This window comes from Bicyclus anynana, chromosome 17, assembly GCF_947172395.1.
Source record: "Bicyclus anynana chromosome 17, ilBicAnyn1.1, whole genome shotgun sequence".
Classification (NCBI taxonomy): Eukaryota; Metazoa; Arthropoda; class Insecta; order Lepidoptera; family Nymphalidae; genus Bicyclus; species Bicyclus anynana.
In genome coordinates this window covers 3,353,494-3,367,752 of record NC_069099.1, presented here as the reverse complement: position 1 = coordinate 3,367,752, position 14,259 = coordinate 3,353,494, and the positions used below count along the sequence as shown (strand labels likewise).

General features: G+C 33.7%; 1 protein-coding gene and 1 non-coding gene across 2 annotated transcripts; both read left to right on the top strand.

The window, feature by feature from the left end:
• The first annotated feature begins 823 nt into the window (after nucleotides 1–823).
• On the top strand, nucleotides 824–11,936 carry LOC112057231 (alpha-tocopherol transfer protein-like). Its single transcript, XM_052886681.1, has 7 exons — nucleotides 824–1,106; nucleotides 5,904–6,047; nucleotides 6,891–6,985; nucleotides 9,111–9,255; nucleotides 10,124–10,317; nucleotides 10,708–10,853; nucleotides 11,591–11,936. The coding sequence occupies exons 1-7, from the start codon at nucleotides 824–826 to the stop codon at nucleotides 11,733–11,735; spliced, it is 1,152 nt and encodes a 383-aa protein (XP_052742641.1). The 3' UTR covers nucleotides 11,736–11,936.
• On the top strand, nucleotides 9,425–9,542 carry LOC112057233 (U5 spliceosomal RNA). The gene has a single exon (XR_008251629.1). It is a non-coding gene; the product is annotated as a U5 spliceosomal RNA (small nuclear RNA).
• Nucleotides 11,937–14,259: the final 2,323 nt, after the last annotated feature.

The window sequence follows — 14,259 nt, the reverse complement described above, 5'->3', positions numbered from 1 at the left end:
TGAAAGATGTTTCCATTTTTCCAACTTTTGAGCGCACGCTTGATTTAATCAGGAACAAAAAAAATGTGGATTACCTACATTTTACAAATTTTTGCTTTCACACGTAAAGGGCCCCCTGTAGTCCGGGGGCTCGTATGATTAATACGGCTGTACGGCGGTAGCTTACGAAACCTGCGACTGCGACTACACATTGTATACATATTGACATACATATTACATATATATTGACATATATATTGACATATATATTGACATATTGACATACATGTGTTATAAATCTATGTTGGATAATTATTAATTAGGTTTCAGGATCCTTGAAAGCTGCTACCTTCATAGCGACCACGGTCCAAACACCATAATTATTGGCAACCGTACTTACCTATGGTAGGTTCAGGTCTGACTTTTAGCTTTCGTAAAATGAGGTATGTCTAGTTAGACATACTAGTTAACCCATTTGAGGTCACTGTACGCAACTGAGTACAGACATATCCATAGGTGTAGATTGTAGAACTCGGAAAGTTAAGTAGGGTAATCATATAATTTTACTTTATTATAAAACTGTTTAGATATTTTGTTAAACATTACGCGGGTAGTCTGACATTTTTTGATAAATAGTGTCAGTTGAAGTTGCATCACGGAAACGTTGTGCACGTAAGTGAATGATATTATATTTTTTTTCATAACCATCGATTAAAAGTTTGTTTTTTCATAACATTAGTAGAAAATAGATGTCAAAGTAAGATTTGAATTAGAATACAATAAGTTATTTACAACTACAACGAAAATAGGGTCATACAAATTGTACTGTACGCGTTTGCGTACAATGACAACATACGTAAGTAAAATAACTGGTTTAGTTTACATATTCCTTGTAATAAATAAACAACAATTTACACCTCGAGAATGCTACTACATAGGGCTCGAGGCAGCTGTTGATGGTGTTTTACGAAATAGTGATGACGATGAAAGTGATTTTGCTATCATACCACCCGATCCAAGCACATTGACTGATGAAGAGGAAGGTGCCGAGGAAGATATAGCAGGGTGTTTCATGCCCCATGATGTACCTCATACTATAGAGGTATTTACGAATCCCGAAGATGGCAGTAACGACGATAGTGATGATGAACTGGCGTCAAAAAGAAGACGACAAGATGTTACCCGCCAATCCAATCCGATGCCAATCTGGCGGAAATGTGCCCCTTCATACACTTCAACATCACAACACCTTGCGAAGTCAGTGATAGGAAAAATGGGATTTGTGAAGAGCTAAGGGGCCTATACAAATATTTGAAAAGATTGTTGATATGATTATATTATATAGAAAATCTCGTATTTGGATATCACAAGTTACCCCAAGAAGCAATGTACTGGTCTCTAGATGAAGATATAGGCTTGGAATTCGTCGCCAAATCTATATCAAGACGTACGTTCCGGGATATAAAAAGAAACCTTCATCTTGTTGACAACAACTTAGCAGCAACATCTTATGATAAAAGATAATGCAACGATAATAGTGTATGTATAATGGCAACTAAGTACGACACCATAGAACCATAAGGGACTGTCAAGCGACGGAGTCCAAAATAGTGGGAGAAAACAGACGTAGCGATACCACATTTATTTCAAACTTACAACAAAAATATAGGTGGCGTTGATGAACTTGACGAGTCTATCTCGTTATACAGAATTGCTGTTCATGGTAAAAAGTGGTGGTGGGTGTTATTTACTTACATATTCGATTTGTCCGATGCTAATTCTTGGCTTTTATATGTATTGAATTTTGATACTAGTAACGATCAACGAGTACTATTCTATGAATAGGTCACCCCATCAAAACTGAAAGACCGCTGCAGTGTGTCTTTTGTCATGTAAGAGTGCGCTGGTAATGTAAGAAGTGTCTCAAAACACTTTGTGTTGATAAAGCGTATTTTGAAAATTTTTATACATAAGCGGTCATTGTACTCAGTTGTGCACACCCCTGTAATTTCATGAAATCTAATATTTTTCAGTATTTTCTTCAATTTCATGCTTGTTTCTTTGTTTTTTAATAAGTAAATGAAGATTATTTCAAAATATCATTTGTACTTTTCATTTGACCTCTAATGGGTTAATATCAGCCGTATCAATGACACGGGGCCTCCGAACGATAGGGGCCCCTTACGTGTAAAACCAAAAATTAGTAAAATGTAATCCACAATCTCACATAATCTGAAGCTTCCCGTCACTTCAGAAATATGACAAAAGTCGAAAAAGAACAATAAGTCAGTATCATATTTATTTTAAGTAAGCATTTTTGTTTCATTTGTCAGGGTCCCTTCTATTCACAGGCTTCCGTTCTATTATATATATATGCTGGATTTGCAGTATCTATCTTCTGTTCAGTTGTCAAATGACCTACAAAGATAATACTTAAAAACAACTGCGTAATCGACAATATTGTCCCAACTACTCATATTTGTTATAAAAATAAACTTATAGTTGACAAATCATCTTGAGTGTAAAACCATTATTTTATAAACATATCCTCCCAGGCGCTAGATACTCTTGCTTGGATGTCCAGCGCCGACCTTTGCCTGTCAACCTGAGTTAGGTATATGAGTGATGAGTACGGGCTCACAGCTCGAAGGATAGTAGTTACCTAGTTGCTTTTAAAGTTTTCCTCCAGTAGTTTCAGATACATTTTTAAAATGATTGTTTTTTACTTTCTTGTGTTTTTTTTTAATTTGCCTAGGTACAACCCGCGGCACGTAACTTTAGCGCTGACCGTTTATGCGCAGAAGTCTAAAATATGGTATCGGAGGGGGGCTGCAGGTATGAAGGGCGGGCGTGTGTAGCGTCCGTAGCGGTGATTGGCTCTCTAGTCGTATTCGGTCCCCGGCACTGATACGACGCTCCGCGAACTCCCAGTGTACAGTCGCGTTCTGAATTGTTTTGTTATTGCTATTAATTTTTATTGTTGGTTTTCGTTAAGTTTATTTGTTAAATATATATATTTTAGTTTGTTTGAGACTTTACAGTGAATATGTCTAGAAGAAATACTGTTTTGAGAAGACAGGCACGGAAAATGGTGCATGACGTGCATTGTTTTTTAAAAAGAGAATCTTCTGAATTAATATATTCTTTAAAACAGCTCAAAAGTGAGATTGGCGAAGCTACGAGTATTTAGAACTTACATATCTAGACTTACATTTATCTGAATTAAAAAATTATAATTGCAATAATGTTTTTATTTTTTACATTCTATATACTTGTTAAAAAAACGATGTCTTTGAAAATATTTGGAAATTTGAACTATAAACTACTCGTATAACACCTACACTGTAAACTTTGTAATATAGAAGTAATAACCACAATATTTTATTTAATAAGTATAATATAATTATGCGTGCGTGACAGTACCTATGCACAGCTATACCCCACATTTCGTTTATAGCTAGACTTACTATTTAACATAAACATTAAAATAATGTCATTAAAATTATTTACTTATTAATTAATAAACGTAATAATTGTATTGTGTGCGCGACAGTACCGATGCGCAGCTATCCCCACCGTGTTTCGCTCAGCGCTAAAGTTACGTGCCGCGGGTTATATTAGTGTAATCACAGAACAAAGCAGTGTGTTAATGTTATCATATAAATTGGATGTTCTTAAAAAAAATATTAATATAAGTCTACATGCTTTTCTGAGTTCAAAGCTGTAAACAGAATACGGTTTTAAAAATAAGCACACTCAATACCACGCAGCGCCTGGTCTTTGGTATATAAGATATCAATGTTTTAAATAAATTTAAACAAGTGGAGCTATCTAGTAACGCAGTTTAATAATTCTTCCGCAACAACTAACTATGTTTTAGTCCGTATTGAATGGTTGCAAGCGATAAGCTACAAACAACCACGAAGTTCGCGATACTTCTAATAGATGGCGTTAGTTACTACAACATTGCTAGTGTCATCCATGAGAGTATTTCGATTTAGAAGCTTTAGAATTAAATAATTACAGATCTACATTTTATTTAATTAACACTTGACTCATCACAGCACGTTATGTTTGTGGTGACGATGCAGTTTCATGCAATATACCTATAATTCTATATCACTCTGAATTGGAATGCCAGGCATAGGATAGTGCCTCAAAATATGACACATTTTGAGGCACTATCGACTTTTTAATTACATAAAATCTATTTACTACATATTATAGAAATGAATAAAATATGAAAATTGAAAAAAAAATAAACAAGTTCCGAACATTATAGTTAAAAACATCAAAGTTAGTGAATTGGCCTGCTGGAATAGATTGACTAGGTGCATCTTGTTGCAGAATGTGGAAAATTGTTGCAGTTTTTGAGTAAAACTGAATGTAACCAGCTTTGTTTTGTGTATGTGCAACAGTCGATTCGAAAGGGAGATAGGGATTGTTTTATAGTCCACTAGATACATTTCTATAGAATAGATAGTTAATACAAAGACCTAGGCTACAGCAGTTAGTGTTTGAGTGTAGATCTAATTGGTAAAGCGCAGGAATATACTTACGCGATCAGGTAAAACGTATTTATATTTAAAATCAGTGGCGAATTTACAAATTTGCAGCCAGTAAGCTAAATATATACCGCCCTTACTGACCTCTGAAATTCGATGCCGTTGTTCGCAAACATTATTTATTACATTTTTTTTTTGTCACATTTCGACTTTTAATATTTTAGTACATCATCATCAATAAATATAGTAGGACTAAATAGGTTTTCAAGAGTTCTTTATTTCTGCAATAAAAACTATTTGGGCCAAATTTGCTGCCCTCTGTAATCTGCCGCCCTAGGCTGCAGCCTACTTAGCCTACTTCCAAATCCAACAAACTGATAGGGATTAGGAGAGGTATTTTCCCAAAGTCAAAATTTGTATTAAATTTGAAACTTAGCATGATACATTTTCTTTTGTTTATCTATATGTTCACACATTCGAACCCAAAAACAATTATTACATTCTGTGTAGTATGTTACAATAAACACTTATACCAATTTTATTTTATAGTGAGAAAGTTAGGTGTTAATCAAAAACTAGAGATTTTTCGGGATTTGACGCTCGTCTGTTACACGCTACGCCGCTGTACATACTCATCATAGTTTGACAATAAATTGATTATGTACAGATAAACTGAAGTTGGTCTTGTCTAATCCAATCTAAAAAATCTTTTTGGGTAACATATAATTGGGAAATATTTTTCTATGTTTAGAAATATTAACAAATAATTAATTAATTGGAAGATACCACCTATCAATTAAATTAAAATATTTATAGCAATGTAAAATACCAACACTAAAATAAATAAAGGATTGACATTACCAACAACCATTGCAGTTTCCTTGTTCTTTTTAGCTTTTCGATTTTTTTTATTAATTCCTAGAGAGTCCAATGGATGGATGATGAATGCATTCCAAGAAATAGATAAAAAATCCACTTGTCTGTGACCGCCATCTTGGCGCAAGTCGGCTTATCTGTGAGCGCCTCCCGCGGGTGTCCGCGCGCGCCAAGGTCACGCGTCATTAGAATGATGATTTTAATAAAATGTAGTATGGGAGCTATTTTAATAAACTTATTGGTTGGAATCATTATTAAACAAGCCACCATTAAAAAAATAATCTTATTTGAAATAATGTCTAATGTTTTCCAGATTTTTGTATTTCCAGATTTTTATACAAAAGTTGTTATAATTGAAAAACCATACGTTGATAATCCGTGGAAACGTCACCCATGGACGCAACCCAATGACTATTGCCATCCTTGTTTAATTCACTACACGTAATTGAAGTTAGAGAGCGATAGAACGTTCTCTACATTAACATAGAGTCTAAATTACGACGAGGTACGTAACTTGTCCAAATCGGTGAACCTCACGTACAGGCGTCAAATTTGACTTGTCCAAATCGGCCAACCTCACAGACCGGCATGTCGATCCCGAATGCGAGTACCAGGCGAGCATACTTTGCGAAGAAGATCCCTCCACACGCGCTAGTGCTATAGAAAAACTGAGAAATATGATCCATGGTAAAAGAAGAGTACTGTTACTGTAGCTGTAGGAGTAGCTGTAAGTTAGACAAAGATAAACAAATAGCATATGCTAAGCTACATTCGGATTTGGATTTTGACATTTTTTTATTATATTAAATATCTTAGCTTATGGTATCGAATCACTAATAGGAGAAAATACCCTTACATTTCATTTCCTTCTTCAGAACTTTGGCAACTTTCAGCTATAAATTAGCATCACTTTTATGATACCAATTATAGTCTTAATACAATTAATAAATAGGTAGGTACCTACTTCAGTAAAATCTTGGAATTGGAAGGTACCTAACTAAAGACCTAACCTCATTATGTTATCATTATTTATTATTTATATAGGCACGGACTTATTTTTAATGTAGGTACGCACCTACCTACCTATCAAGTATTGAATAATTAAGAAATAAAACATAAATAATATAAGGTTGCTTAAAACTTTCAATTGATTTGGCTTACTTTATGTAGAGGTAGTTCCCTTTTATTTAGTAATCAATAAACGTGATAAATATAGTATGTTTTGGTAACTATTATAAATAAACTGTTTAGTAGTAGGTAGGTACCAGCTGTATTTATTGCTGTTGTTCTCATGATAACCATTCTTATGGGGCGGCGTGACAAGTATTGGTTAATGACATCCCATTTGAAACTAATTTTCCCGTTACCATGATATTATTATATGGTAGGTATGTATTAAAATGTATAATTAAATTAAATATACAAAAACCTGTGGTTGGACGACTTATTATTTGTAATTAAACGTAATTGTTTATAGTTTAAAATTAAAATAAAATATGAAGGAATGTAAACTAATTAAATTATTTTTAGAGCGAGGTGAATGCCATCCACCGCGTATGGATGACGCATTCTTGCTACGATTCCTGCGCGTGCGCCGCTCTATACCGGCGCGGGCACACCGCCTGGTATGTTCTTGTGTCCTGGTATTTATGACTCAGTTGGTTAATCTTGAGCTAATTCTTGTTTAATCATCGGTTACTAACGATCCTCATGAATCGTTATTATTAATTATATTATTATGAGATCATGTATTTTTATATAGTTCTGCACAACTATTATTTTATACCATAGTCCATAAAATATCATTGGTTCTGCACTGATCAATATATATATAGAAAGAAAGAAAGAAAGAAAGAAAAGATCTTTATTTTTAAGTAATGCCACATATCACATAAAATCTAAATTATAACATATTATGGCTTAACTGTCCACTCAAACAGTGGAGCACTAAAGAATGTGTGGCACAACCTAGAAAAATATGTGGCACAACCTAGAAAAAGGCCCCAACTCAGCATTTTGCCGCATACTTTCAATAAAAAAAGTATGCAGCACTGATTTTCAGTTAGGACCCAGTTCAGGTGCCGCCACGCACACAGTTCAACACTTAACGTAAACTATTAAATACAATTATTAAGAACTAATTAAAACTAACTAGGTAGACACATTGATTTAGAGAAAAAAAAAAAACAGAAAACTTAAACATAACGATGAAAAACAAAATTAATGATACAAATAAAAATTACCTGCAATATAATAATGTATACTTTTTTTTTTCTTATAAAACTGAGAGTATACTTAGGATATAATAATATAGTATTGGAAAGATCAATTTTTTGTTACATTTATTATTTGTGTTGTAAGATGTTTGTTATTAAGCGTGCAAAGTGTGTTTAGTAAATTTTCTGTGATTTATATCTATAACCTAGTTTTATGATTGTATGCTGTGCCAGGGCACCGTAAATAAATAATAATAGTAGATTATGAGACACTTGCATAATGCCGGTCATTAAAGCACGAGTTGTATTTTATCTAATTTCATGAAATAGATTACAATACCTAATATATAAAAAAGACTAAAAAATAAAAAAAAGACACACACAACCATCGTTCACAACATAACTATTTATTACAATAATAATATTATTATTATTTCGGCCACAAAGATGAACACTTAATTGTTCTGTTAGCCTAAAATAAATATTTAGTTGAAATATGCTAATAAAACGTTTTCCGAAAACGATGTGGCCTTTTTATTCATTTTCCATATCATGAAATCTTGGTAACATTTGTCGTACATTTTCCGCGACATTTGTGGTAGAACATTGAAGGTTGTGTTTGTAGCACTTTCCAATCCGGGGGAGTTTGTTCAATACCATGTAGCCATAAGCTAACAATGCACATCAAATAATAATTTGTAATTAAATCAATAATGTATTTCGAGTGGCGTTACGTTATGATACAAGTGTGGTAAGTTGAAAATCACAGCCTAGGCGATATTGCTAGCTTAAGCCGTAGGCGAGAGCTATAGTAAGGAAGCAGAGGCTGCAATTATCAAGGGACGTACGACGTTTTATAACACATTTGCGAAACACACTTTAAACACTTTCTGAAAATGAATTTGCATTTTTGCCTGTTTTCCGTATGATGACATTTTGATACGCTTGTAAGATCTATCGGTCAATTTCCGGGAACGAGGCTTAGAGTAGCTTTTTTACACTACCTTTGTGATTTCTAACGGTGTCAAATTAATACATTCATCACTTCTTGATATTTAAAAATAACAATAATACATTTTAATAATAAATCATAATAAACAAAACATTGTTAATTTTAATTTCATAATTGGAATGTTATGGCACGAGAATAGATAAAATAAAATAATATACCTTAAATAATTCGACCTACCTATAAGCAATAAGGGTATTTATACCTTAAATACCCTTATTGCAGTCGGGTAAAAATGCAATAAGGGTATTTATACCTTAAATACCCTTATTGCAGTCGGGTAAAAATAATGCAAACGTGACAATTTAATCAAAATATGCAGGATGATGCCCTGGTACAGCGGTGGTAGACTCGGAGAACTTCGAGGAGTAATGAAATAGTCCGATAATGTGAAACTAGATGGAGTAACTTAAAGAAATACATTTTCTGTCGTTTTGTACATTTACATATTTATTTTACAATATTTGTATATTACTGTAATATTATTTCTATACAACATTTTTTTTTACATTGCAATCTTTCTAGATAGTCCGGTATTGTAATTTCCGCGAACAGAATAAACACCTATGGATCGACGTATCCTGGTATGGACTAAGGAAACTTGGGAATGTGTTTGAGGGTGTCTTATTCGATAGACCTGACGTTGGACGACTTATTATTTGCCGCATAGGTAAGAAAATATTAATATTTTCACCAGCATTGATTTTGAACATTTTAATTGAACACACTACAATAACGAATGTAAAGATGTAAACTAGATGGCGTTATGCTCCGAAAAATACACGCTATGGTTTGGTTATTTACAAAAGTATATATAGTTGACCATGAAACATAATTCGTTACTCTGGTTTCCCTTCAAAACGCATAAATCTTTCGCCTTTTACTAAAGATTTCCGTGGAGGGGAACACTCAAATGAGTCTTTAAAATTTTTGACACCCTATGAACATTCATAGGGGTAATTAATTATTATATTAAATAAAATATAAAGCTATTATGATATATGTATAAATAATTTTTATAAATTATAATTAATTTATTGTTAGATTAAGTTTTCTTCTAGACGTGATAACGACGTCTATCGTCTAGACTCTAGAGTCTACTGTCTAGAGTAGTATATTACTATATTTAACTGATCTATAATCTATATAGTATATACTTATTACTTACTATTCCGTGCCTATTTCCTTAGATTTAAAATTAGTAATATTAGTTATCATATCAATTATCATATATTATGTATAAATATATATATATTATTTCAAAATTAAATAGCTTTATTCTTTAGGGTTTACTGGCTCTGACTAATCTTGTTTGAACAGTTTTTCAAATAATTCAAATTTATTTGTATCTTCCTACTGAGCTAAGTACATATTATTTATTCTATTTAACATTATTAATGCCAGCTATAATTCATATTCCTCTACTCCATAGCGAATGTAACTATTATAAAAGTACTTAACATTTTTTAATACTGTAATCTGAACCCTACCATATATTTTTATGTGACAGTTACCCTTTTTTAAATTTTTTTATGTAGGACAATGGGATCCAGACTTTATCCCCGCAGAAGACCTGGTCCGGGGATGTCTCATCTTCCTCGAGATCGGCATCATGCAGCCCAAACTGCAGGTACTGGGCGGTACAGCCATGTTGGATTGCGAGGACATCACACTGAAGCATATGCGACAACTAACGCCATCTGTTGTCATGCAGATCATAAACGTCACGGGGGTATGTTGTACTTAGGTTTTTTAAAGTTAAGCTTCTACGAGTATCTTTATCTTATATGTATATATCTATACGGACGTATAAGCTCTAAAAATTACAAGGTCTTTATTAATTATGTCACTTGGGCAATTTGCGAACTAAAATTTCTATCGAAAATGGGAATATGGCCATGTTAAATTTTCAATTTATTTTCAAAAGTAAATTCCTTTGGCACAAAGCTGGAATTACGGAATATACTCACTTTCTCAATTATTTGTAATTTCCAGTTTGCGTTTCCAATCCATGGGAATATGGCCATGTTGAATTTTCAATTTATTTTCAAAAGTAAATTCCTCTGGCACGAAGCTGGAATTACGGAATATACTCACTTTCTCAATTATTTGTAATTTCCAGTTTCCAATCCATCAGCGTGGTATGCACATTATAAACTGCTCCCGTCTCTTTGAGAAGCTGTTCTACGTGTTCAAGCGGTTCGCTCCAAACGATGGGCTTTGGGAGAAGGTTCACTTTCATGGATATGATTTAAATTCTTTGCACAGGTACCTACACACCTTTTATGAATGCCTGGTACTTATGATCAAACTCCCGACGCCAGCGCGACAAGGGGCATATTCGGCTTATTCACGACATGCTCATAGGCAGGTCAGCACTCTCCCAAGTGATTCATAACAGTATTCTGAATGAAAAGTGCCGACAAACATTACTTTATTATGATCATGTTTATTGAGTTATAGGTTTTTGAAATCCCAACGTTTTGGAACGCCAAACTATATATTTTATACTGAAAATACTTTGGCGCTCGCTACTTACAAACTATTGTCAATCTATCATGTTATCGTTTTTATTATCAAAAAAAAATTATTATCATTATCGAGCTGTGACAGATGGACTGATGGTTCACTTCCACGAATATGATTAACAACTTGTTTGCATATACACATTTTTTATTAATACCTGGTACTTATAGATTACAATACTTAGTCCGGGTAAAAGCGTGAACCAACCAGCAAACGGACAGCGGAGTCCGTGTTTGGATAGGTACGGAAGATTTTAGTACTTTATATTACTGGTATACAAAATAATAAATAAGATGATCGTTTTGTAAAAACATTCATAATTGGTTCATCACATTCATAGTTAATTCATACTTTGTAAAAATAATCTAAAATAGGTTCATTATTCCGTAATCATAACTTTTGCAAAATAACTTCTGCATATTCAAAAGATCAGGTGGTTAAAGCAAAACCATTTTAAAAGGCTTTTTTATTCGCTCCAGGTACATCGATCCAGAATGTCTTCCGACACGATATGGTGGTCCTCGTGAACCCGTTTCCCTCAGGGAATGGCTCACCAAAATCAGGCAGTACAAAAACAAAAAGTTCGACGAAGACATGAGAAGCCTGGGGTATGCTGTAGACTGACAAGAACTCAATAAAGTCAAATAAAGAATAAAAGTTATATTTCAGAGTCCAATTAACAGAATAATAATAGAAAAATGGTGTTTCCTGTTTATCCTTCTAAAGAAATTAACCGTCAACACATTCAAACAGTTTTTTTTCTATAAAAGTCTGGGATCCGTGGAACGGAAGTGATTACTATCAAGTTAATTTTCCGTGAGTAGCTTCATCTTGATGATACACTCAACTTTTTTATTTACGGAAATTCTTGAATCTGGTAGCTAACTGGGTTACCAGATAATGAAAATATCTGAGCGTCGGAAGGAGACAATGTACCACGCAATTTGTAGTACATTGTGGCTGTTAAGTTGTACAACTATCACAACAGTAAAAAAACATCTGGTTAGTAACAACTTTTAATACCCTCGTTATTGATACAAGTTGGGAGTTTACCAATTGTCTCGTTCCGACGCTCAAAAATTATTATTACCTGGTAACCCAGTTAGCTACCAAAATCCAGAATTTTCGTAAATAAAAAAGTTGAGCATCTCATCAAGATGAAACTACTCACGGAAAATATCACTTGTAAATTTGTTCCACGGGCTATATTGGTTAGTAGCATCACAGAAAATACTTGCTATAAGTATAACGATAAAGGAAAATCATCGTGAAAACTTAACATCAAGATTTGCTACTACAACAATAACCAACATTTTCATCAATATATTCTTGTATACTAGGATATCATAGTGTGAGAGTGCTTGTGGTTCTGGTACATTATGTTTTGATTTGATCTGTCCGCAATACATTTAGCACTCTAAACATTACGTCACGATTGTTGCATTACCTGAAGTCAACCGGTCGCGTTCAATCGATACAGATTACTTGCATAATGCGCTTTATAATATAAGCTTAGTCATTATGGTAAACCAGTTCCTAACGAGATGTAGACCGATATTCCCAGAATAGTTCCTTATTTTTAAAAGTTAATTTCTCAGCGAAATCATTGTTTAATTACTTATATGGTCCTGGTTAGCTCTAAGTAACTCCAAGTAAAGTTAATTCATTCCAAATTGAAAATACCCACCACAGATTGGTGTAAACTGTAGTAGATTGTATTATACAAGGTACTAATATACCATTTAAAATAAATGAGGTAGTTTTCAGTCCCAGCCTTTTTCGAGGGGCTAAACAGAAAGCGAGTAATTCTTTCATAATGAATAATGACGAACAAAAAATCATATATTTATTTAAGTAATTATATTCATTGTTCATTTCATTCGGCCTTAACACCTGGCACTTAGTCGAAGGATATTTGCCAAAGAAAGTTGTTACTTAAATACTTATCCAAAGACTTCGGGTAATTTACCTCTTACTTGACGACAAGGTAAAACTTTTCGCATTATGCTAAGCCATCTGCCTACATACGTGAAGATCAAGTGTTTGCTAACAAAGCAGGTATTGGTGAGGTGAAACCTATATTATTAAAATCCTACCACACCTCGCCAACTTTCCGTCCAATTTAACTGATTATCAAGTATAGTCGAATGTAATCTTTATGACGTCTAGGAAATTATCTGCGGGTACATTACATACATTGCTGATATCTTAAATCTTGTATTGCGCAGCTTATCGCACGATTTATCAATACGCTGCATCGCTTTATAAATAAGTGTATGTGAAACAAATATCCTTTCACGGTTCTTCTTTTGACCTGCCACGGTTTTCAAGCTTAAGGTCCAGATCATCGGTAAGGAACTCCCTATTCTCGACCAAATAAAACTAAAAGACGTCGTCGTCGTACATCTGACTTGTTTCAGTGGTATCGTAGGGAGAGCAAACGATGGTGTGGCAGGCCAAAAGCAACTTGGAAGCGATTTATAAAACAGAGATGATTCCTAAATCACGCTTATAGCTGCAGACCGATATAATAAACTTAAGATATTATTTTTTGCACTGCACTGCACCACTGGATAGTAAAGGGACCTATAGAAAAGAGGAGAACAGAGAAATATAATCATAAGCTTTCTTCTTCTTATTTAGTTTAAATTAAAATGTAATTTAGCTACCCATGTGAAAAATAAAGTTACAGCAGGTAAATCAGTTTTAATTTAGGCATAAACTCGAACGTAACTTGATAGAAGATGGCAATATTTTTAGGCGTACAGCACTGGTTACGTTACGACTCTTACATATGAGTACTTGTACTACTATATTGTACTTTGTAATGTGAGTGAACTAGTCTCGAACGATCTACAAAGGGCTCCGAGGTCGGCAAGGTGTGATAACAACTTTTCACGAAGAGGCGCAAGATCAAGGCGTCGCATACACAAAAACCAGTTTTGGGTGATTGCACAGACTAGTTTATCACAGAAACTGACTATTCATTATTTTTATTATGGTGACAGAGACTGATACCTTAACAGACCAATGTTAAATTTTTAAAGTTAGTTACTTTAAAAGAAAAAGAAACTCGGACATTTTTAAATGAAAGTACTTCACTCTAAATCATTATTGTTATCGTAACCCATAAATAGGTAAACATAAC

Bases quoted from the DNA above. Each gene is read 5' to 3' on its own strand.
- LOC112057231 (XM_052886681.1), top strand. From the start codon at position 824: ATGACAACATACGTAAGTAAAATAACTGGTTTAGTTTACATATTCCTT. The intron at 1,107-5,903 runs GTAACGACGATA...CCTCACGTACAG, and splicing joins TACGAATCCCGAAGATGGCA to GCGTCAAATTTGACTTGTCC. The intron at 10,318-10,707 runs GTATGTTGTACT...TGTAATTTCCAG, and splicing joins AGATCATAAACGTCACGGGG to TTTCCAATCCATCAGCGTGG.